Source organism: Tachyglossus aculeatus, chromosome X1 (genome assembly GCF_015852505.1).
Source record: "Tachyglossus aculeatus isolate mTacAcu1 chromosome X1, mTacAcu1.pri, whole genome shotgun sequence".
Taxonomy (NCBI): domain Eukaryota; kingdom Metazoa; phylum Chordata; class Mammalia; order Monotremata; family Tachyglossidae; genus Tachyglossus; species Tachyglossus aculeatus.
This window is the reverse complement of record NC_052101.1, coordinates 91,820,528-91,845,926: the sequence shown is the minus strand read 5'-3', so window position 1 is coordinate 91,845,926 and position 25,399 is coordinate 91,820,528. Positions and strand designations below refer to the sequence as shown.

The window sequence follows — 25,399 nt, the reverse complement described above, 5'->3', positions numbered from 1 at the left end:
CTCGAATTCCTCAACACCAACTCTCTCCTCGACCCCCTCCAGTCTGGCTTCCGTCCCCTACATTCCACGGAAACTGCCCTCTCAAAGGTCACCAATGACCTCCTGCTTGCCAAATCCAACGGCTCATACTCTATGCTAATCCTCCTCGACCTCTCAGCTGCCTTCGACACTGTGGACCACCCCCTTCTCCTCAACACACTATCCAACCTTGGCTTCACAGACTCCGTCCTCTCCTGGTTCTCCTCTTATCTCTCCGGTCGTTCATTCTCAGTCTCTTTTGCAGGCTCCTCCTCCCCCTCCCATCCCCTTACTGTGGGGGTTCCCCAAGGTTCACTTTTCGGTCCCCTTCTGTTCTCGATCTACACTCACTCCCTTGGTGACCTCATTCGCTCCCACGGCTTCAACTATCACCTCTACGCTGATGACACCCAAATCTACATCTCTGCCCCTGCTCTCTCCCCCTCCCTCCAGGCTCACATCTCCTCCTGCCTTCAGGACATCTCCATCTGGATGTCTGCCTGCCACCTAAAACTCAACATGTCCAAGACTGAACTCCTTGTCTTCCCTCCCAAACCCTGCCCTCTCCCTGACTTTCCCATCACTGTTGACGGCACTACCATACTTCCCATCTCACAAGCCCGCAACCTTGGTGTCATCCTCGACTCCGCTCTCTCGTTCACCCCTCACATCCAAGCCATCACCAAAACCTGCCGGTCTCAGCTCCACAACATTGCCAAGATCCGCCCTTTCCTCTCCATCCAAACCGCTACCCTGCTCGTTCAAGCTCTCATCCTATCCCATCTGGACTACTGCATCAGCCTCCTCTCTGATCTCCCATCCTCGTGTCTCTCCCCACTTCAATCCATACTTCATGCCGCTGCCCGGATTGTCTTTGTCCAGAAACGCTCTGGGCATGTTACTCCCCTTCTCAAAAATCTCCAGTGGCTACCAATCAATCTGCGCATCAGGCAGAAACTCCTCACCCTTGGCTTCAAGGCTCTCCATCACCCCGCCCCCTCGTACCTCACCTCCCTTCTCTCCTTCTACAGCCCAGCCCGCACCCTCAGCTCCTCTGCCGCTGATCTCCTCACCGTGCCTCGTTCTCGCCTTTCCCGCCGTCGACCCCCCGCCCATGTCATCCCCATGGCCTGGAATGCCCTCCCTCTGCCCATCCGCCAAGCTAGCTCTCTTCCTCCCTTCAAGGCCCTACTGAGAGCTCACCTCCTCCAGGAGGCCTTCCCAGACTGAGCCCCCTCTTTCCTCTCCCCCTCCTTCCCCTCTCCATCCCCCCCGGCCTTGCCTCCTTCCCTTCCCCACAGCACCTGTATATATGCATATGTTTTGTACGTATTTATTACTCTATTTATTTTACTTGTACATATCTATTCTATTTATTTTATTTTGTTAATATGTTTTGTTTTGTTCTCTGTCTCCCCCTTCTAGACTGTGAGCCCACTGTTGGGTAGGGACCATCTCTGTATGTTGCCAACTTGTACTTCCCAAGCGCTTAGTACAGTGCTCTGCACACAGTAAGCACTCAATAAATATGATTGATTGATTGATAGTAGTAAGGGTATTTATTAAGTGCTTACCAGACGTAGAGCATTATAATAAGTGCTGGGAAAGAATACACAAGTGTACTTTTCTGCCCTTTCTAATTGCCTAGTACAGCCACCTGTCCAAGCAAAAGTCTCTTCTCAGGACTTCTGATAGGTACCATCTTTTCATTACCCCAGTTTGCACTCTTCTCTCCCCTCAAAGAAACCTACATCCTGCACCTCATTTTTGTCTCTCTGGCTTCTGACCCCTTGCTCAACCCTTTCCTCCTGCCTGGAACTCCCTCCTCTTTCCAATCCACCAGATCACAGCTCTCCCCATCTTTAGCGCCCTTCTGAAATCTCATCTCCTCTATGAGACCTTCCCCGATTAATGGTTCTTCTTGCTAGATCATATTCCCTAACACCTCAGCATTCCAGTTCCAATTACCCACTTAGGTTCCCATACCTATTGATTTATCCTATTTAAGTATTTACTCCTCTACATATCCATTTTTCCTTTCTTCTTCTATTAATTCTTTTACATCTGTCTCCCCTGCTAGACTATTGTACTCTTAATCAATCAATCAATGGTATTTATTGAGCACTTACTATATGCAGAGCACTGTACTAGTGCTTGGGAGTGTACAATAGAGTAGGTAGACAATCTCTGCCCACAACAAGGAGCTTACAGACTAGAGGGGAAGACAGACATTAAACTGCAGTACAGATGGATATGTGCTTTGCACATAGTAAGCGCTTAACAAATACCATCATTATTATTATATGCCTGCTGCGGGGTGAATATCAAAGTGCTTAAGGGGTACAGACCCAAGTGCATAGATGACAGAAGGAAGGACTAATAAGTGAAGTGGGGGCTTAGTCAGGGAAGGTTTCTTGAAGGAAATATATTAATAGGATTTTGAAGATGAAGAGAGTGGTGGTCTGTTGGATATGAATGGGGAAGGAGTTCCAGGCCCGGGAGAGGTCGTGGGCAAGGGACTGGTGGAGATAGACAAGGCTGTGGTAGAGTGAGTAGGTTGGTGTTTGAGGAGTGATGTGTACGGCTTGGGTTGTAGTGGGAAATCAGGGAGGTAAGGTAGGAGGGAGAGAGCTGATTTGAGTGACTTAAAGCTGATGGTGAGGGGTGTCGGTTTGATGCCGGGGCAGATGGACAACAGTTGATGGTTCTCAAAAAATGGGGAAAATTGTACTGAACTTTTTTTTAAAAAATGATCAGGGCAGCAAAGTGACCTATAGCCTGGAGTGGGAGAGACAGGAGATGGGGAGGTCAGTGAGGAGGCTGATGTAGTATTCAAGGAGGGATATAAATACTAGGAACATCATGGTAGCACTTGGGATGGAGAGGAATGGGCAAATTCTAGTGATTATGAAGGTACAGCCAATAGGATTTGGGAATACGTGAGTTGAATGGGGGAGTAAAGTTGAGGATAATGCCAAGATTATGGGCTTGTGAGACAGGGAGGGCAGTGGTGTTCTCCCTCGTCCGCCTCTCCATCCCCCGTCTTACCTCCTTCCCTTCCCCACAGCACCTGTATATATGTATATATGTTTGTAAATATTTATTACTCTATTTTACTTGTACATATCTATTCTATTTATTTTATTTTGTTAATATGTTTGGTTTTGTTCTCTGTCTCCCCCTTCTAGACTGTGAGCCCACTGTTGGGTAGGGACTGTGTCTATATGTTGCCAACTTGTACTTCCCAAGCGCTTAGTACAGTGCTCTGCACACAGTAAGCGCTCAATAAATACAATTGATTGATTGATTGATTGGTGTTGTCAACAGTGATGGGAAAGACGGGTTGTGGGGAAGAGGGTTTGGGTGGGAGGATGAATTCTGTTTTGGACATGTTAAGTTTGAGACATTCATCCAGGTAGAGATGTTCTGAAGGCAGAAGGAAATAATATGAGACTGCAGAGGAGAGAGGTCAGGTCTGGAAAGGTAAATTTGGGAATCATCTGCATATCAATCAGTCAATCAATCATATTTATTGAGCATTTACTGTTGCAGAGCACTATACTAATTGCTTGGGAGAGAACGACACAACAATATAACACACATTCCTTACCCACAACAGGCTTACAGTCTAGAGGGGGAGACAGATATTAATCTAAATAAATTATGGATATGTACAGAAATGCTATGGGGATGAGGGGGGCAGCAGGGGAATGAACAAAGACAGCAAGTCAGGCTGACAGAAGGGAGTGGGAAAAGAGGAAATGAGGGCTTAGTCAGGGAAGGCTTCTTGAAGGAGATCGTCCTTCAGTAAGGCTTGGAAGGCATAGAAATGGTAGTTGAAGATGTGGGAGTGAGTGAGTTCTGCAAGGGTATGGGGAACAGAACAGATGGAGAACAGAAGGGGACCCACAACTGAGCCTTGAGGGATGCCCAAAGTTAGGGGGTGGGAGACAGAGGAGGCTCCCACAAAAGAGACTGAGAATAAGTGGTCAGATAGAGAACCGGGAGAGGACAGTGTCAGTGAAGCCAAGGTTAGGTCGTGTTTCCAGGACAAGGGGGTGGACTAGTGTTGAAGGCAGCTGAGAGGTAAAGGAGAATTGGGATGGAGGAGAAGCCATGGGATTTGGCAAGAAGGAGGTCATTAATGACCTTAGAGAGAAAGAAGGGGGCAAAAGCCAGATTGCAGAGGGTCAAGAAGAAAACTGGAGAAGTGGTGACAATAGGTTTGTAAAGTCACTCAAGGAATTTGGAAAGGAATGGTAGGAGGGATATGGGTCAACAATTGGAGCATGTCATGGGATCCAAGGAGGATTTGGGGGCGGGGGGAAGGGGGATATATGGGCAGTGGGGAAAGAGCCATTGGAGAATGAGTGGTTCAAGATGGTGGTCAAGAAGGGAGGGGGCAAATGCTTAGTTCAGTTCTACACAGAGTAGGTGCTCAATAAATATTCTTGATGGACTGATCAGGGCACAAAGTGGGAGGAGCCCACTGTTGGGTAGGGACTGTCTCTATTTGTTGCCAACTTGTACTTCCCAAGTGCTTAGTACAGTGCTCTGCACACAGTATGCACTCAATAAATACAATTGATTGATTGATTTAGAGCGGGGGAGACCAGCAGGGGATGCATGTATAAACTCTGTTATACTGCACTCTCCTAAGCACTTAGTACAGTGCTCTGAATACAGTAAGCACTCAATAAATACAGTTGATTGCATTGAAAAGCAGTGTGGTCTAGTGGATAGGGCATGAACCTGGAAATCAGAAGGACCTGGGTTCTAGCCCCAGTTCCGCCACCTGTCTGCTGTGTGACCTTGGGCAAGTCACTTAACTTCTCTGTGCCTCGGTTACCTCATCCATAAAATGGGGATTAAGACTGTGAGCCCCATGTGGGACAGGGACTGTGTCCAACCTGATTACCTTGTATCTACCCCAGTGCTTAGGACAGTGCCTGGGACATAGGAAGCACTTAAATACCATTAATAAATAAATACAAGTGATTGATTGACAGGTTTTAAAATTAAAAGGCCAGAAAGCCACCATTTGGGGACTTTCCCTCCAAGCTGTTAACTCTCAGGCCTTGTCAGAGATCTGAAATTTCCAAGGTTGGGCGTTCACCTCAAAAAGCTGGGGGGCTTGGAGAGTTGGCAACTGTGCTTGTGGCACAGAACTCTCCCCAAAGTAGTCTCCGCCTAGGTCCTGCCAACCTCAGTCCCAAGGCCCATCACTCTGGAGCTGGAGTAAGAGCATTTATTGAGCATTTACAGTTTGCACAGCATTGTACTAAATTGCTGGGAAGGAAAATACATTAGCTGTGGGCCCTGTCCCTCAGACTGGGCCCTTCTGCTGGATCCTGGCAGAGCCCAAGCTGCTCTCACTAGGCAAGGTGAGCAGCTCCTGCAAGTCAGGATTGTTTCCTGGCTTTGCCCTTCGGCACCATCTCTGAGGGGGTCTCTTGCCCTCCCCAGTCCCCACTTCCTTTCCCCCCATATCACCTTCCCCCCTTTTTGCCTCTTCCTTCTCCTAATCCCTGTTCCCCTTCTCTCTCCCCTCCCACAGGCCACTTCTCCGTTCTTCCCCCGAATCATCTCCACCCCCTCAATTTCACTCTCTCTTTCTGGCAGCAACTCCTGGTCCTGAGGCCCCTCCATGAATGAGTTAAGAGCTTCAGAGTCTGGGGCCCTAGGCTGGATAATTGGTCTGTGTTTCAGTTCCCAGTGCCAATCACAGAGAGAGCTTTTACCTTTGCACCAGATTTTGTTCTCTAGGAAGCTGGAATAACAGGACTGAACAAAAACCCAACAAAACCCCCACTCACTACAATGGCCATCAGGCAAGTTTCAAAGCCGGGAAGCTTGGGAAGGGTACAAATGAGCGTTCTCAGGACTCCGCACTGCCCCCTTACGGTCACGGAAGTAAACACCTCCTTCTTGCCAAAGGAGCCCAGGGCGTTTTCAGTTAAGTTCCATTTTCTCCAACTCCCCATGTCCCCTGGAGCCATCAAACCTCCGGAACCCTCCCTGGAAGGCGCAGGGGAGGGGAGGCGAACCTAGCTAAGAGGCTATGTGCGAGGAGACAGGGAGAAGGACAAAATCGGAGGAGGGAAAGGGAGAAGAAAGGGGAGAGAGAGAGAAGGCTAGAGGTTCCTACGGCTGACTCAGAAGGAGTTTTCAAGGCCAAAATTTGACGTGAGGCCCCTGTAAGAGAGCATGACTAACAGATTAGAGCACCAGACAAAAGAAGGACTCCGGGGCCCTCTTTCAGGGTCCACCACCAACAACAACTTTATGATCAGGGTGAGCCATTTGAGTCATGATGTCTCAGTTTTCCCTCCATGTTTTGGGCAATTACCCCTCACCACCTCAGGTGGAATGAACTGTAATGGAGCAGTGTCGGGTGAAAATGCTGGACTATCAAAAAGCCCTACTGCCGCCACCACAGCAGAGGGTTGAACCTAAGCCACTATTGTTATTCATTCATTCAATTGTATTTATTGAGCAGTTACTGTATGCACAGCACTGTACTACACCCTTGGGAAAGTGCAGTACAATAAACAGACACATTCCCTTCCCACAACAATGCCCTCTTCATCACCGGGGGCACCGCCACGTTGGCCAGACAGAGCTCATCTCATCTTCTCTCCACTCCTCGCTCACAAAACTTAAAAATGAAAAGAGAAGAGAGTTGTGCTATCTGCTGCGTTTATTAGTCACTGCGCTCCCGAGAGCACATGAACCTACTGAACAACATCCTGGTTATCAGTAGGGAGGGGAGTCACCGATCCAGTCGATCAAACAGTAGTATTTAATGAGCGTGTACTACGTGCAGAGCACTGTACTTAGCACTTGGGAAAGTACAACAGAGTTAGAAGACACGCTCCCTGCCCACAACGAGTTTACAGTCTAGAGTCACCGATCCCCAACTAGGCAAACCCCTAGCACTCTCAGTTCCTGCACAAATGGTCTCGGTCCTGAAACCCCAGGGCCGAGGATCATCCATCACTCTCAAAGCGCGACTCTGTCATCATGGTGACTCCCACCTCTGGTATTTACCTCAATCCCGTGCAAAGCCTCTCAATTTACCTCTCTCTACTAATCCCTCCCTCCCACCACACCCTCCCTTCAGGGCCCAGGGTGAGCTGCTTACAGGGAGCCTCCAATTTGGAGCACAAAGAGAACACACTGACACCCTCTGGAGCTGCTCAGGTCCTCTGAACCATCTGACACTGTCTAACAAGGAAAGCTCTATGCTCTGCTGGATCGATGCAATTCATTACTCAAAACTAGCGTGGTCCCCCACCCCCACCCCACCCCAGTCTCCCCCTGCAGCCCAGCCCTTCTTTAAACATACTACCCACCCACCCCAGGCCCTCTTCTCCTCCAGAGCTCTTAGGACAATACCCACATCAGTAGAGAGTGGGGATTCTTCTCTCCATTGGACAGGCAGAAAGACAGATTCAAGGAGGAACGGCTTAACCATAATGAGTCAGGCTTGGAACAGAGAAGAGAACCTAACAGGCCTGACTTCCAGCCCAGGGCGGGTGCCAACTTTTCATGCAGAGCATGGGGGCACACTTAGGGCAGAATAGGGAGAATTGACAGGGCAGAGCACTGGAGTAGACCATCAAGGGGATGTGGACTAAAGGGGAAACGAAAGGAAAAGAGGGCAGGAAAGGAAGTGGGGAGAAGAGGAAAGGAGAAGTTCTTGGCCCCTGTTGGTTATCACCGACACCACCACCACCAGTTTCGCTCACCCTCCCTGAGCTATGGGGCCAGGCCAGAGGCTCCTCTCACCCTCAGTCCCGAGCCCCATGAGGATGAGCTGTCTGTCCATTTTCCTCCCAGGCGGCCTGGGGGTCGCCTGGAGATGAACAGAAAGAAAATTCAAGCTAGAAAAGTGGACAGAGAACTGAGAAAGGCAACATGGACTAACACAATGAATGCATCAGGTGAAGATCTCCTTTCACTGACAAGCCACGGCAGGAAGAAAATGACTCTGACAGCCCAATATGGCAGGGGGATTGGGGATGGTGATTTCAATGATTAGCATAATTTCCTGCCTGTAACATTTGGGCTTCACAAACCTCCTGGACTGCAGGTCCTACTCCTTAATTGTACCACTGGGGAAAAAAAAAAAAGCACCCTTCAAGGGTGGCACCCAAGGTTCCGAATGTCATTTTTTCTCCTTATTCTACACATGACAGAAGCACAAAGTTCAAGCAAACGTGAGAAACAATAGATGGAATTTTTCAAGTTCATTCTGCACCCTCCCGGAGGAGCCGGATGGTTTTTCACGGCCTCATTTTAGTTTCTGTGAGTGACCAGGGAGAGCGAGGAAGCAGCGGAAGGCGCTTGAGTCCTCGCCTCTGTCCTCACCAACCAAAGACACCCCAGCCCGCAGACCCAGACCCCAGAGTCTCCCTCGGCTGGCCAGAAGCCTCTCCCTCATTCAATGAATCTGCTGCCGGCTAGCCGGCTCTGAACAGGACGTAGAGCACTGGGAGAGTGGCAGCAAACACCGTGCAAGTTAACACGGTGCTACAGATGGAATTCCTATTGACTTGAGCCTCCAGCCTCCGTTCCATATCTGACAGCTCTAAGATCACTCCCTTCTCCTCCAGAGAGGAGGCCAGCACGGCTCTCCCCGCCGGTTCTAGGAGCGGGGAATGAGCTGCAGCCTTTACAAGCTGAACCTCAGCAGCCATTTGGCTGAAATTTTTTTCCAGGTCACTAAGCTGCTCTCGTAAACTCTCTAGGCATGAATGGGCCTGCTTGGAATAGCTGAGCTGCTCTTTCAGAGTGGCTGAAAGAGAGTCTGTGTCTCGGGGAGACGCAGGGCTTTCTCTAGCTGGGGAGACACCTGCTTGGGCTTCCGGGACTACCCCTGCCCCGGCATGCAGCAGACCCCTCAGGTCTGCGATGAGGTCGTTGAGATCCTTCTGCTGGCTGTGGTGGCTGAAGGCCTGCTCCCTGATAGCCTCCTGCAGGCTCACGGGACCCTTCTGGGCCTCCAGGAGCAAGGCCTTCAGCTCCTGCAGTCTCACGCGGTTAACGTAAGTGGAGCCGGCCACACCGATCAGGGCCCCCAGGACGGACCCGATGATGGACCAGTTCTTGGTTTTTTCCGCTCTGGTTCGCTCTTTCTCGTGACTCTCCCTCACAGCTGCAGAGAAGAGGGAGAACTTTTCTCGCTCTGCATCTTCTGCACTCCCATAGGCCCCACGGAGCCTCTTCTCCTCCTACGAGACACAAGAAGAGAAGGCGAACTGGCAGGCACACGGTCTCCGAATGCCGGGGAACTCTTCCCTGGAGAAGGGCTCCGAGGAAAGCTCAGTGAGAACGACCAGGCCAACTTCCTGCTCGGCCACCCTTCTTCCCGATCAACCCCATGCTCACTGGAGCAGACACAACGCAGGGGAAATGGCATCGTCAACTCCTTCCCTGGTCGCCGTGCTGGATACGGATCGATTTTGAAAGGTGCGTGACCACGACACCAAACGAGTCCATTTTACAACTTTCGTAGCCCCAGACGGATCTCTAGGCCAGAGCCCAACACGGCTCACTCTGAGGATGTCAATAACCTCGGCTGAGGCCGAGGATTGGGAAGCGTGGAGCGGGGGGAGGGTGTCCTCCGACTGGAGTGGAGAGCCGGCCTCAGGAAGTTCCTGTGCCCTGCTGTCACCTGCCCCTCCCTACCTGCAGCAGGCGGTGCTCTAAGGTGGCCAGTTCCAGGTACTGGATGTCTTCCCGGGACACTCGATCCAAACGATCTCGGATCTCTTTCAGTTTCATCTGCTGAGCTTCCAGGTTTTCCCGAGCTTCTCGGACAATCCCACGAGCTACCATGAACACTTTCTCCGCCTGCAAAGAAAAGTGCCCGAACACAGTCCATCACCCTCTCCTGACAGATACAGCCCCCTCAGGCGCCGTGTCCATGCCCCCCCCCCCCCCCCAGCCCTCCCCCCCGCCCCAACACACAGATGTTCCGATGGTCTCTGGCTCCAGGTGAGCTTTTCTTTCCTTTGAGGTTAATCCCATCAGCGGGGGGAAGACAGCCCTATACAATGGTGATATTTCTGGCATAATCTACGCTGCAACTCTTTCCCCCCAGGTTGTTGCCATGGAACTGGCTGGTGGCATGGGACAGGGATTCCGGCCCTCTGAGTCTCACCCTGGCTCAGACCCTGACTCATGGTGATGTTCTGGGCAAGTTGCCATCTTTCTCTGTGCCTTGCTTTCCTAAGCTATTGAGGAATGACAATACTGACTGCCCACCTTGACCTTCTGAAGAGTAACTAATGAGGAGTGTTCCTACAAGGCACTTTACCTCACAGATATCAAGGGTGTTCTTCCACTGTCAGTAAAAACTAGACTCTTAGGGATATGATGAGTGCCACAGAGGCCTAGTGACATTTGGCAAAAACCCTGGAGAATGTGCTAGTGCTTCTGCCAATGATCTTCCATGCCAAGGTTGGGCACATCAGATTTCCCACGGTCTGGGACCCCGTTGCTAATGTAGACGTGGCTGATATATTTGCACAATTGGCTGGGACAGATGTGGTAACTGAGCAGCTGTGAACATTAAATAGCACTGGGACGTCCGATGATTTTCAATGTTTTCTCTATGCACGAGTGATACTTGAATTCACAGATATTACCATCGGAACATACGATAAATTCTCCCCACAATGCCAACCACCTCACCTAGCACTATCAATCAACCAGCGGTATTTATTGTGTGCTTACTGTCTGCAGAGCACTGTACTAAGTGCTTGGGAGAGAACAGTACAACAGACTTGATAGACACATGCCCTGCCCACAACGAGCTTACAGCCTACAGTCTAGATGACTGGAGACTTGGAAGCAGTAGGGAAAGGGGTGAAGCCAATGCAGGGGGGGTCTCCAGACCCTAATGATTTTGTTACCTAAAAGAAGTGAGTCTGATCTGGTCAGATTACTGGCACTTCCTGAACAGGTAAGGGCAGACCTCAAAGAGGTTTTCATGATGGTCAATAGAAGTAGTAGCCACTGCCACATGAAGTGCCCAATCCAAGCAACACTGGCCTCTCATGCGGGGTGTTAACCATAAAGTGTTTACCTCGGTCACGTTGCCCTGGGCTTCTCGAACTTCATTTAGTCCAACGAACTCTTCATACCTGTTCCACCAATTCTGGGCCGTGACTGCTACTCTCTGCAAGATGCTTTGCCCCAGGTTTCTCCCCACTTCTGTGAGTTTGTGATAAAGACCGATGGCCATTTCTGCTGGGGTTTTTCTCTCCGGCTGGTTGGAGCCGGAGCCGCTGGCCATCCTCATTCGAATGAGTTGTGCTCCGTGGTTCCTCAGCACTAGTGTCTGGTACGATCCTATCGTGTACTGCATGGCGAAGATGGTGCTGCGTCCCCTCATTAGGCCTCAGCCTTGATTTCAAGGAAGGAGGAAAACTGCAGGCATGACAGAGAAAACAGCAGCTCATAATTGAGGGGAAAAAAAAAAACCAAAATCACAAAACCAAGCACAAGGTCACAGAGCTGCTTGCATTCATCGCTGGACTAGCAGAACAGCTTCCTACTGAAGATTGGGGGCACTACTAAGGTCACATCTCCTCCAAAAAGCCTTCCCTGATTAAGCCCCCTTTTCCCCAGCTCGCTTTCCCCTCTTCATGGTCTATGCCCTTTGATCTGTGACCTATAGGCATTTGATATTAAGCCCACGGCACTTGTGTACATATTTTTCAATTACATATTATAAATTATTATTCATATCAATGTCTGTTTTCCCCTCTAGACTGTAAACTCATTGTGGGCAGGGAACATGTCTGCTAATTCTGTCGTATTGTACTCTCCCAAGTGCTTAGTACGGTGCTCTGCACATAGGAAGTGCTCGATAAATATGACCAATTCAAATATCCTCTGCTTTCTTAGAGACCATTCATCCCTTTGGCAGGAAAGTGTTGGGGGTTCCCCTTAGTCATCTAATGGGGTAACTTCATTTCATTTTTTTTTTAATCCACTGAAAGTCTGACCTTGTACAGATTCCATCACCAACCCAGGTTCCTCCTGTGAGGATGAGACCTGGGCTGCAGAGTGGCAAGGCCAACTTCCTGTCCCCTTCGCTTCACATCAGTCAGGAGAAGGCTCCCAAACCAGAAGCGACTGTACCTAAACAGCAGCTCTGGAGACCTGAACCATAGGAAAAAACCCTGGTAGAACCTAGGGCAGGGTCTCGGGGATGGTCCAAACTGCAGTCTAATTTCTGGAAAAAACTTCAAGAAGTGGATTCTGCAAAATTCCCCCACCCCTGAGACAGATAGAGAAAATATCTAGGGGGATCAGTCACCTTTCCCTCAGATCCTGAGTAAACAGTTCCTTCTAACACATCTTCAATGTTTCTTCTTTTTGGTAAGTCTTAACCAAGGGAGCTTCCACTATTCTCCTGAGTGAGGCAGTTCCATAAGAAAATCAGGTCAAGACAAAAGTTTTTTGTTTTTTCTGGGATTCAAGTCCAATTTTTCCTCTCAATTTCACCAATTCCAGTTCTCCTCATTATACCTCCTTGTACCAGGCTACGTAAATCCTCTCTTGCATTTTTGGCAGATCCTAATCTTTCTCCCCTCTTCCACAAAGTCTTAGTCATTGCTTAGTCAAGTTGTACAGATCTGGTTTCTCTAATCTTTCCTCATAAATGAACACCCTTCAGCCATTTTTTTTAATTGTCTTTGAACTGCCTCCAACTTCTCCACTTGCCCAGGGCTGAGGCTCTCCAGCCACCCAATGACCCTGACTGGGCCTCTTACGTGTCACCCTCTATCTGACGACCTGTGATATTTCTCTGAAGGTGGCCAGAAGCAGAGAGTACTCTGGGATGAGCTCTGACCAGAGATAAGCGCTTAGTATAGTGCTCTGCACACAGAAAGCACTCAATAAATACGATTGAATGAATGAATCTCAAAGGCAACCCGTGAGGCGGAATGTCAGGGAGTCTGACTTAACAGCGACCCCTGGTGGCCCCCTATAATGATTCTCATTAAGTAAAGAGAGGATGGGGTAGGGGAATAATAATAATAATGGCATTTATTAAGTGCTTACTATATGCAAAGCACTGTTCTAAGCGCTGGGGAGGTTACAAGGTGATCAGGTTGTCCCCCGGGGCCTCACAGTCTTAATTCCCATTTTACAGATGAGGTAACTGAGGCATAGAGAAGTTAAGTGACTTGCCCAAAGTCACACAATTGACAATTGGCGGAGCCGGGATTTGAACCCATGACCTCTGACTCCAAAGCCCTTGCTCTTTCCACTGAGCCACGCTGCTTCTCTATATCTAACAGGGCTGAAAGGGGGTTCTCAAACATAGACAGATGCCCAAAAGTACCCTTATCAAAACAAACAAAAAGAAAAAAGAAGCAGCGTGGACTAGCGGTTGGAGATGAGAGTCGGAAAGACCTGGGTTCTAATCCCAGCTCCACCATTTGTCTGCTGTGTGATCTTGGGCAATCACTTACTTCCCTGTGCCTCATATTACCTCATCTGTGAAATGGGGATTACGACTGTGAGCCCCATGTGGGACACAGACTGCATCCAACCTGATTACCCTGTATCTACCCCAGCGCTTAGAATAGTGCCTGGCACACAGTAAGTGCTTAACAAATACCGCCCCGCCCCGCCCCCCCTCCCCCCCACAAGAAAAGAACACCAGCCCTGCTTCAGACTATCAAGCTAGGAGGACACTGTCTCTCCCTCTTCTTCCATCAGTTGATTTTCCTCGGTGACATCATCTTTGCTTTTACTCATTCCCAAGAGGCTGAGTGTAAACCTTGTCAGAAATTAGTGAGAGGTCACTGCACAAGGAGGTATAAGTGTGTTCCTTGAAGTTTAGCTTAGGCCCCAGCAGGCTACTTTCCTCCCAACACAACTCTATGGGCATTGGCAGTCTTCATTCGGAGACATTCCCAAGCTGTATCACTTAGTGTAGCTCCCCCACCCCCAACCCTCTGTTTAAACATTCATTCATTCATTCAATCGTATTTATTGAGCGCTTACTGTGTGCAGAGCACTGTACTAAGCGCTTGGGAAGTACAATTTGGCAACACATAGAGATGGTCCCTATTCAACAACGGGCTCACAGTCTAGAGGGGAGACAGACCACATAACAAAATAAACATGGTGGGTGGGGGTCCCAAAGTGCAGCTAGAAGAAACTAGACCGGGGATTTTACAAGGACTTGGCATAGAGAGTGGACATCAATCGTATTTATAGATGCTTACTGTGTGCAGGGCACTGTATTAGGCGCTCAGGAGAGTACAACACACAATATAACAGACTTCCTTCCACCATGAGCTAACAGTCTAGCGGACCGCAGATTTTGCCAGCCTAAGCCAAAAATCAAGAGTGAATAATTATAGTGATGGTATTTGTTAAGCGCTTACTATGCAGCAGGCACCAAACTAAGCGCTGGGGTGGATACAATCAAATTAGGTTGGACACAGTCCTTGTCCCACGTGGAGCTCAGTCTCGATCCCCATTTTACAGATGAGGGCTCTGAGGCTCAGAGATGTAATGTGACTTGCCAAAGGTCACAGAGCAGGCAAGTGGCAGAACCGAGACCAGAACCAGACTCTCAGGCCCCGGCTCATAAATACAATTGATTGACTGTACATAGGTTCACCCTGGCAAGAGCTCATGAGTTAATGCAGTGCTCTTGTTCTCATGCACACTTATCCAATCCTCCTGCCACTCTACTAGCCAGAGGTATCAGCGGAAAACAGTTTGACCTAGTGGAAAGAGCTCGGACCTGTAAGTCAGAAGACCAGGGTTCTGATCCTGACTCTGCCATCTGTCTGCTGTGTGACCTTGGGTACTTAACTTCTCTGTGCCTCAGTTACCTCATCTGTAAGACGGGGACTAAGACTGTGAGTCCTGTGTGGGCAGGGGCTGTGTCCATCTGATTATCCTGGATTATTATTATTGGTAATAATGATAATAGTATGTTAAGCCCTTACTATGTGCCAGGCACTGTTGGTGCCTAGCACATAAATGCTGGTGTAGATGCAAGTTAATCAGGTCGGACACAGTCTGTCCTAAACCCCCTTTTACAGATGAGATAACTGAGGCCCAGAGAAGTTATGCGAGTAACCCAAGGTAACACAGCAGAAAAGTGGTGAGTGGAGATTAGAACGCCTATACTGTAGTTTGTCCCGAAGGCTGCCAGGGGCTGCCGCTGTTTTCACTCCTTGCCTTTTCATGGGATGAATAAGTTCTCCTCGCCCTGTCTCCACCTTCCATCTCCCCGCTTGGAGGTCTGAAGAAGTGCTACTCCGGACACCTGTGCTTCTGACCCCATTCCCTCTCATGAAATCTCTCACTCCGTCCCTTCTCCCCTCCTTAACTTCCATCTTCAACTGCTCACTCTCCATTGGTTCCTTCCCCTCTGCCTTCAAACATGCCCATGTCTCTCCCATCCTAAAAAAGCCCTCTCTTGACCCCACCTCACCTCCTAGTTATCGCCCCATCTCCCTCCTACCATTCCTTTCCAAACTCCTTGAAAGAGCTGTCTACACGCGCTGCCTCGAATTCCTCAACACCAACTCTCTCCTCGACCCCCTCCAGTCTGGATTCCTTCCCCTACATCCCACGGAAACTGCCCTCTCAAAGATCACCAATGACCTCCTGCTTGCCAAATCCAACGGCTCATACTCTATCCTAATCCTCCTCGACCTCTCAGCTGCCTTCGACACTGTGGAACACCCCCTTCTCCTCAACACCCTATCAAACCTTGGCTTCACAGACTCCGTCCTCTCTTGGTTCTCCTATCTCTCCAGTCATTCATTCTCAGTCTCTTTTGCAGGCTCCTCCTCCCCCTCCCATCCCCTTACTGTGGGGGTTCCCCACAGTTCTCGGTCCCCTTCTGTTCTCAGTCTACACTCACTCCCTTGGTGACCTCATTCGCTCCCACAGCTTCAACTATCATCTCTACGCTGATGACACCCAGATCTACATCTCTGCCCCTGCTCTCTCCCCCTCCCTCCAGGCTCGCATCTCCTCCTGCCTTCAGGACATCTCTATCTGGATGTTGCCCGCCACCTAAAACTCAACATGTCCAAGACTGAACTCCTTGCCTTCCCTCCCAAACCCTGCCCTCTCCCTGACTTTTCCATCACTGTTGACGGCACTACCATCCTTCCCGTCTCACAAGCCCGCAAGCTTGGTGTCATCCTCGACTCCGGTCTCTCGTTCACCCCTCACATCCAAGCTGTCACCAAAACCTGCAGGTCTCAGCTCCGCAACATTGCCAAGATCCGCCCTTTCCTCTCCATCCAAACTGCTACCCTGCTCGTTCAAGCTCTCATCCTATCCTGTCTGGATTACTGCATCAGCCTCCTCTCTGATCTCCCATCCTCGTGTCTCTCCCCACTTCAATCCATACTTCACGCCGCTGCCCGGATTGTCTTTGTCCAGAAACGCTCTGGGCATGTTACTCCCCTCCTCAAAAATCTCCAGTGGCTACCAATCAATCTGCGCATCAGGCAGAAACTCCTCACCCTCGGCTTCAATGCTCTCCATCACCTCGCCCCCTCCTACCTCACCTCCCTTCTCTCCTTCTCCAGCCCAGCCTGCACCCTCCGCTCCTCTGCCGCTAATCTCCTCACCGTGCCATGTTCTCACCTTTCCCGCCGTTGACCCCCGGCCCACGTCATCCCCCTGGCCAGGAATGCCCTCAATCAATCAATCAATCGTATTTATTGAGCGCTTACTGTGTGCAGAGCACTGTACTAAGCGCTTAGGAAGTACAAGTCGGCAACACATAGAGACAGTCCCTACCCAACAGCGGGCTCACAGTCTAGAAGGAGGAGACAGAGAACAAAACCAAATATACTGACAAAATAAAATGAATAGAATATATATGTATAAGATAGAGTAATAAATATGTACAAACATATATACATATATACAGGTCCTGTGGGGAAGGGAAGGAGGTAAGATGAGGGGATGGAGGGGGGACGAGGGGGAGAGGAAGGAAGGGGCTCAGTCTGGGAAGGCCTCCTGGAGGAGGTGAGCTCTCAGTAGGGCCTTGAAGGGAGGAAGAGAGCAAGCTTGACGGATGGGCAGAGGAAGGGCATTCCCAACATCCACCAAGCTAGCTCTCTTCCTCCCTTCAAGGCCCTACTGAGAGCTCACCTCCTCCAGGAGGCCTTCCCCGACTGAGCCCCCTCCTTCCTATCCCCCTCATCCCCCTCTCCATCGCCCCGTCTTACCTCCTTCCCTTCCCCACAGCACCTGTATATATATATATATGTTTGTACATATTTACTACTCTATTTATTTTACTTGTACATATCTATTCTATTTATTTTATTTTGTTAATATGTTTGGTTTTGTTCCCCGTCTCCCCCTTCTAGACTGTGAGCCCACTGTTGGGTAGGGACTGTCTCTATATGTTGCCAACTTGTACTTCCCAAGCGCTTAGTACAGTGCTCTCCACACAGTAAGCGCTCAATACGATTGATTGATTCGAGGAGGGGTTGCTGCGGGGTCCCGGCTCCCACTTAACCCACCGAGCCGGGCAAGACACCCCCCCACCTCCAGGATTCACGTGGGGGAAGGCGGGGCAGAATCCCAGAAAACAGGGGAGAGGCTGAGAAGCCCCCTGCTTAGAACCCGAATGTGGTGCGGGGGAAGAAAAGCGCCAATGGGAAACCTCGCCGGCTTCCGGCCATATTTCTGACTAACCATGCAGCCCACCCCGGGGCGGGGGGGCTAGGGCGCGAGAGCGGAGGCCCCTGATTGGCTCCCCCTTGCCCACCTCACCTGGCGCGAGCCTCCGGGACGGTTAGAACGGCACCCCGGCGCGCGCCCCTAGTCTGCACCCGGCTGACCTCTGACCCACCCAACAAAGGGAGGAGTACCGGAAGTGGCTCGTCCGCCTAAGGCAGATGGCCAATCAGGGAGCAAGCGTGCCAGAAGGCGGTTCCTCAGAGCGGAAGAGGCGGTTCGGGGGTAGTTTTTTTTTTTTTCTGAGGCGATCGGAGGAGTGAGTCGAATAGCATCATGTCTGGCCGTGAGGGTGAGTGGGCAAGGGACTCGGGTTGGGGAAGAGTCGGGAGTCCGCTTTCGTTTCAGATGCGAGATTCGGGGAGTAAATCTGGCTTCGGCTCCAGAGGCGATGCCGCAGCTCTCAAAGCCCTCACCCTGTTCATCCCTCACCTGTAGCCGCGTGCCTTGTCTCCTCTCAGCGAAACAGTTTATCCATCCCCCTCCTCCCATTTTGCAGGTGGGCACATTGAGCCCGAGGGGAGAGCGGGGGTGTCCTGGGTCCCCAGCGAGTCGCGCCTCCCAGGGCAGGGGTTTATGGTAGCCTGTCTGCCGACCGACGACGTTAACGGCTTTCCATCTCTCCCGACAGGTGGTAAGAAGAAGCCTCTGAAACAGCCAAAGAAGCAATCGAAAGAAATGGACGAAGTACGTTTCCATTTAGAATATGCCCCTAGAGTGGTAGGAGGGGTGGGCGCTTTGGACGCCTTTCCTCGCAGTGGGACGGGATTTAGAAAGGCCCTAATGTCACCACTGTCGTCTAATCATCTTTAGCTGGGGAAACTCCTTCACAGTTTATGTTCCCACCCTAATTTTTTTTGTGGTACTTGTTAAGCGCTTATTATGTGTCAGGCACTGTTCTAAGCACTGAATGCCAGAGTACCGTTGGTAAAGTATTTGCTATAGTAGACCCAGAGCAGATAACAGTGGTTGTGGGTGCAACTTTTTTCATTACCGTGTTAATTTTTTTCCTAAAAGGAGCTTGGCCATAGTGGTAAGTGTTAATGTCTCTCCCCCCCCCCCCCCCTTTTTTTTTTAGGAAGATTTAGCTTTCAAGCAAAAGCAGAAAGAGGAGCAGAAGAAACTCGAAGAGCTGAAAGCTAAAGCTGCTGGGAAAGGACCGCTTGGTAAGTGACTGAGGGGACATTTGATTCCTCAGTGTATTTCACCTCATCTCATTTTTAACTGAAATTTAACAGTTTATTTCTAATTTCTCCTTAATGGCTTCTAAGATCTTTGAGACAAGTAATAATTGTGGTATTTGTTAAGTGCTATGTGCTAAGCACTATACTAAGTACTAGGTATATATACAAGTTACTCAGGTTGGAAACAGTCCCTTTCCCATATGGAGCTCACAGTGTAAGAGGGAGGGAGAACTGCAGTTTCACCCCCATTTTATAGATGAGGAAACTGAAGCCCAGAGAAGTCAAGTGGCTTGCCCATGGTCACGCAGCAGGTAAGTGGCAGATCCAGGATTAGAACCCAGGTTCCTCCTGATTCCCAGGCCCATGCTCACAGATCAGGTCTGTTTTCTGTGTGTTATCCAAGCACCTAAAGTAGTGCTCTGTCCCCATCGGGCACTCACTAAGTATTTTGGGGATGTGGAGTGGATGAGGGAGACTTAATTGGATTACACATTGTTTTTAAGGCCGCCTGAATGTCACCAGTTAATTAGCTAATTTTTCTGATGTGGTATGTATATACGTATAGTGTACTTGGGCTTCTTTAGTGTATGTGCTGTTTTCTGAACTCTCCTCAAACAAATCCCTGTTTTGTCTTTTGCAGCCAGTGGTGGAATCAAGAAGTCTGGCAAAAAGTAACCTGTTGATTGTAATGGAGAAAGCAGTTTCCTTTAGTGAGAAAGAAAGCGGCTGAAGTTTGAAGGCTCCTACATGCAAATGTTGTTTTAGGGCCCCATGTACATTCAAGAATAAACTTTTTTTTTTTAAAGATCAATTGAGAGCTTCCTAGTTTATCTTCCCTAACAATAGCCGTTATTGGCAGCTTGACAGGTAATAGTGATCTGAATAAATACAGAAAATCCTGAGGTTTCCCACTTGGTTGAAATCCTAGCTAGGAGGGAGACATACCCCATTTCTTCAAGTCATCTAAATACCTCGCTTGAGAGGAAGAAGGATAATCTCTGGATCTTTCCTTCTCCCTTGAGCACTTAAAAGGAACAAAACAATTCAGACCAGTTAGGGCTACCCAACATTTTTCTGTTACCCGAAAACTGCTGCTTGAGTTGAGGCCCAATGTATAAGCTATACACCTCTTTAGACAAACCTTCTGCACTGTTCTAAAGCCCTTATCTTGATTCTTTCACCTCATACCTTCCAGAGGGACAGGAGCATGAGGGTTTTCGTGATACTCCTGAAAAGCATCAAGCTGTCAGATTCACCAGTTCACCCAAGGCCTCTGTTTCGTTATAAAACCCTATGTTAAAGGACTATGTTACTGCTCATGCATTCTGAGGCCACACGTGCAAAAGCAATTTCTTCAATCACTTAACATACTGAGCCCAAACAGGCTCATGTTGCCAGAGGAGTGGTATCTCATTTATTAATTGCATTCTAGCCTAAAAACATTGAAAGCATCAGGGCAGAACTGAGTGTACAGGGGCAAAGAGATCTGTTTCAAGTCAGACTCAAAAACCAAAGGCCTGCGGACTATCAAAAAGCCAAAGGTTAACAGAAACAACAGTTCATTGTCCAAAGCACTAATAGGTTGTAAGGGCAAAGGAACCGAAAACTATGTAAAACTTGAAAAATGGTAAAAATATTTGGGCAGGCACAGGGAACTAACTGAAGATAACTTAGAAACAAAACCCTATCTTTTTATGGTATTTAAGCGCTCACAATATACCAGGCACTGTACTAAGTGCTAGGGTAGATACAAGTTAGGATGGACACAATTGCAGTCCCACATAGGTCTCACACTCTTAATCCCCATTTTACAGATAAGGTAACAGGCACAGAGATGGTAAGGGACTTGTTGGCCAGATCACACAGCAGACAAGTGGCAGAGCAGGGATTAGGATATACGTCCCCTGACTCCCAGCCTCATGCTTTATCTACTAGGCCATGCTGCTTTTCTATCTAATGATAATAATTGTGGTATTTGTTCAGCACTAAGGGCTGGGGTAGCTAGAAGATCATCAGGTTCCACATGGGGCTCACAGTCTAAGTAGGAGGGAGAACAGGTATTGACTCCCCATTTTGCAGATGGGGGAACAGGCACAGAGAAGTGAAGTGACTTACCCAAGGTCATTCAATATTCAATTGTATTTACTAGGTGTTTACAGAGCACTACACTAAGTGCTTGGAAGAGTACAATAGACATAGGCACCATCCCAGCCCCCAAGGAGCTTAAAATCTAGGGCAGAGGGGAGATAGACATTAAAATAAATTGCTGGTAGTGAGAAGCAATGGAATTTAAAAGCATGTACATAAGTGCTACTGAGGGGATGGGGTGAGTGCCCAAATACCTAGGAGTTATGGAAGTGCTGGGGCAGCTGTAGTGTACCCTGTTAAAGACAGTATCAGAAGAATTCAAGCTCTGAAGATATTCTGGTGCTGGTCAGCTCTTATGCTATGTGTAGATCATAGAGAAGCAGCAGACCTGAATTCTAATCCTAGCTCCACCACTTGTCAAATGTGTGACCCTGAGCAAGTCACTTAACTTCTCTGTGCCTCAGTTTCCTCATCTGCAAAATGGGGATTCAATACCTGTTCTCCCTCCTACTTAGACTGTGAGCCCCATGTGGGACCTAATTATCGTGTATCTACCCCAGGGTTTAATACAGTGCTTGGCACATTGTAAGCACTTAACAAATACCACAATTACTGTATAATAATAATAATGATGGTATTTGTGAAGCACTTACTATGTGCAAAGCACTGCTGTAAGCGCTGGGGGGATACAAGGTGATCAGGTTGTCCCACATGGTGCTCACAGTCTTAATCCCCATTTTACAGATGAGGGAACTGAGGCACAGATAAGTTAAGTGACTTGCCCAAAGTCACACAGCTGACAATTGGTGGAGCTGGGATTTGAACCCCTGACCTCTGACTCCAAAGCCCAGGCTCATTGCACTGAGCCACGCTGCTTCCCTATACTATATATAATGAAAGAGAGAGGGAGAGGCAAATGTCCATTTTCAAAGATGCTACTGTATTCATAAATGTGAGTGTAGCTGAAAAGACCAGTGCAATTCTAGTAATACTACATTGTTTTCAACCATGTTTAAGAGGAGTAAATTCTACATAGTGCTCACCATCAGCCTCCTTTATACCACATAAGGGCTCTCTGCAGGTGACTGCCAATAACAATTCTCTGGACTGTGTGGTCTTTGATTTTCCTGGATCTTACAAGATTAATCAATCAATAAATCAATGGTATTTTTGGAGCACTTACTATGTGCAGAGCATTGTACTAAGCGCTTGGGAGAGTACAACAAAATTAGCAGACACATTACCTGGGCATTACGAGCTCACAGTCTAGAGATTAGTTAGCATGCACTTGATTGCTTTGAAAATTTCTCCCAAATTATCTGCCAGAATCCATAATCTTAAAGAATTGACAAAACTGATTCCCCATTCTCATCTGCATATTCTCATTAGGAAGACAACTGATTTCTTGGCTACCTGATATTCTGGAAGCTGAGGTTCAGTATCCATTACTTTAGCTATCACTTTGGGATCACTGAATTTGTGCACTTTGTAACAGAGTTTTTCAGGTACTGGGTAGCTGAACCACTACCTGTTTAGTAGAGCTCTGAAGTGTTTAGTTTATCTAGGTGATCATTTTTAGCAAATAATACCAGGTGACTAGACAGAAAAAGAATTCAAAAGATTTGTTTTCTGTAAAAAAACAAAACAAAACACCAAAGCCCCAACTCCACTACAGACTGCAGTAGTCCTCCCTGGGTTCTAATCCCAGCTCCTCCACTGGCCCTGCTCTGTGACCTTGGGCATGTCATTTAACTTCTTTGTGCCTCAGTTTCCTCATCTGTAAAATGGGGATGAAATACCTGTTCTCCCTCCCCATTAGACTGTGTCCAACTTGATTATCTTTAATCTGTCCCAGCGCTAAGTACAATGCTTGGCAAATAGTAGCACTTAATACCACAATTATTATTATCATTATTATTATTATTGTTATTACAAGTCTTCCAAACACCACTAAGATGGATTGCAACATCTAGGACACATTTCTACTCTGTACTTCCCACTTGTTTCAGAGCCTTGTACCCAGGACAATTCAGGGTCAGCCTCCCAAAATTTCTCTGGAGTGTGACATTGACGTAGAAGACTGTGAATATATTTCAAACGCTTCCTAATCTGAACAAAATCCAAGAAGGCTTCATTCAGTAAGACGGTATCAAATAGAAATCCTGAGTCTCCCTTTCTCGGGGTCAAGCCTTGCCTTTTGTTCTTGACAAGAGCCTCCCATCGGTTCAGAAGATATGGAACTTAAAAAATCATGAACAAAATCTTTTAAGTTTGTCTCTTAAAGTTTAGTCCATGGCAATATAGTAGTAGTGATGGTGTTTATTGGATGACTGCCGAGTGTAATACCCTATCCTAAGTGCTCAGAAAGGTACAACTTCCCAAGCGCTTAGTACAGTGCTCTGCACACAGTAAGCGCTCAATAAATACGATTGAATGAATGAATGAATACAATAGAAGTCTGCTCCCCCAAAAAGCTTAAATACAAATGAGGGAGTCGGTAGAGCCAACTCTCGTGATAAAATATTACAGAGACTTCTGCCACAATAATCACAAACTGCAAAAAAAGACCATTATTAATTTCTCCATTTCAACGTGATCATTAATATCTGCAACCCAAATGTTCAGAAATAACTGTTCTTTATTCATTTTGGCTGGAACATAGTGGATAATTACAGGAAAATTCCAAGTCTGTTTTACACAGTCTGAGGTGAAGATGAAAGATGAAGCAGCATTGAAATATGGGGCTAAAATCGTGGCCTTTGTTTTCTATTTCTCCAGGAGCTCTGTCAGGGCATAGTCCATCTCAGAGAGGATCATGAACCTTGCCCAGCCACATGCAGTTGCCATGTTTAATATATCTTTGGGGCCATCAATAATAATAATAATAATGATATTTGTTAAGTGCTATGTGCCAAGCACTATGCTACCACCTTATTATTACTATTATCATTATGGTACTTGTTAAGTACTGTGTGCCAAGCACTGGGGTAGATACAAGATAATCGAGTTGGACAGAGTACCTGTCCCACATGAGGTTCACCGTCTTAATCCCCATTTTCCAGATGAGGTAATAGAGGCACAAAGAAGTTAAGTGACTTGCTCAAGGTCACACAGCAAACACGTGGCAGAGCCGGGATGAGAACCCAAGTCTTCTGGCTCCCTGGCCCATGCTCTTTCCACTAGGCCTCACTGCTTCCTTTCTGTTTGTTAGGTTTCTCTTTGTTGACCCTGCCTTTGCAGCTGGTACAGCACATGGAAATGTTTTTTAAACATATCCTTCCCCCTTGGAGATTCTTCAACCAGCAGCGTGGTCTTGTGGCTAGAGCCTGGGCCTGGGAGTCCGAAAGACCTGGGTTCTAATCCCAGCTCCGCCACTTGTCTGCAGTGTGACCTTGGGCAAGTCACTTCACTTCTCTGGGCTTCAGTTACTTTATCTGTAAAATGGGGAATAAGACAGGGAGCCCCATGTGGGACAGAGACAGTGTCTGACCTGTTAAGCTTGGATTTACCCCAGAGATTAGTACAGTGCCTGGCACACAGTAAGCGCTTAACAAATACTATTTAAAAAAACAACAACCCTCAAACCTATACTTCTTGACACCTGCCCCCTGAGCCCTCCCTTCTATCACTCCACTCCTCTCAACAGAGTTACTATTATTATCGTTATTATATTTGTTAAGCACTTGCTATGTGCCAAGCACCATACTAAGCACTGGGGTAGATGCAAGATAATCATGTCCCACACGGGGCTCACAGTCTAAGTAGGACGAAGAATAGGTATTGAATTCCCATTTTGCAGAAGAGAGAACTGAGGCACAGAAAAGTGAAGTACCCAAAGTCACACAGTAGACAAGTGGCAGAGCCAGGATTAGAATCCAGGTCCTCTGACTCCCAGGCCCAAGCTCTTTCCAGGCAGCCACTCAGTCATAAGCAACATCAACATCATCATCACGGTATTTGTTAAGTGCTTACTATGTGCCACGCAGTGTTCTAAGCGCTGGGGTAGATACAAGGTAATCAGGTTGGACACAGTCCCTGTCCCACTTGGGGCTCATAGTCTTAATCCCCATTTTAAAGATGAGGGAACTGAGGCACAGAGAATTTATATGACTTGCCCAAGGTCACACAGCACACAAGTGGCGGAACCAGGATTAGAACCCATGTCCTTTGACTCCCAAGCCCGGGCTCATCATCATCATCATCAATCGTATTTATTGAGCGCTTACTATGTGCAGAGCATTGTACTAAGCGCTTGGGAAGTACAAATTGGCAACATATAGAGACAGTCCCTACCCAACAGTGGGCTCACAGTCTTGCCACTAGGCTATGCTGCATCTCATCATCAT

The 25,399-nt window shown here is 48.1% G+C and overlaps 1 protein-coding gene and 1 long non-coding RNA gene across 2 annotated transcripts; one reads left to right on the top strand and one right to left on the bottom strand.

The window, feature by feature from the left end:
* Positions 1–7,387: 7,387 nt before the first annotated feature.
* On the bottom strand, positions 7,388–17,871 carry CCDC51 (coiled-coil domain containing 51). Its single transcript, XM_038772645.1, has 4 exons — positions 17,818–17,871; positions 11,114–11,457; positions 9,712–9,876; positions 7,388–9,254 (listed from the first exon to the last, which is right to left on the bottom strand). Exons 2-4 carry the CDS (start codon positions 11,420–11,422, stop codon positions 8,484–8,486), a joined length of 1,245 nt encoding a protein of 414 aa, XP_038628573.1. The 5' UTR covers positions 11,423–11,457; positions 17,818–17,871; the 3' UTR covers positions 7,388–8,483.
* A 97-nt stretch (positions 17,872–17,968) lies between these two features.
* On the top strand, positions 17,969–19,776 carry LOC119950338. Its single transcript, XR_005457346.1, has 4 exons — positions 17,969–18,073; positions 18,413–18,468; positions 18,860–18,947; positions 19,606–19,776. It is a non-coding gene; the product is annotated as an uncharacterized LOC119950338 (long non-coding RNA).
* Positions 19,777–25,399: the final 5,623 nt, after the last annotated feature.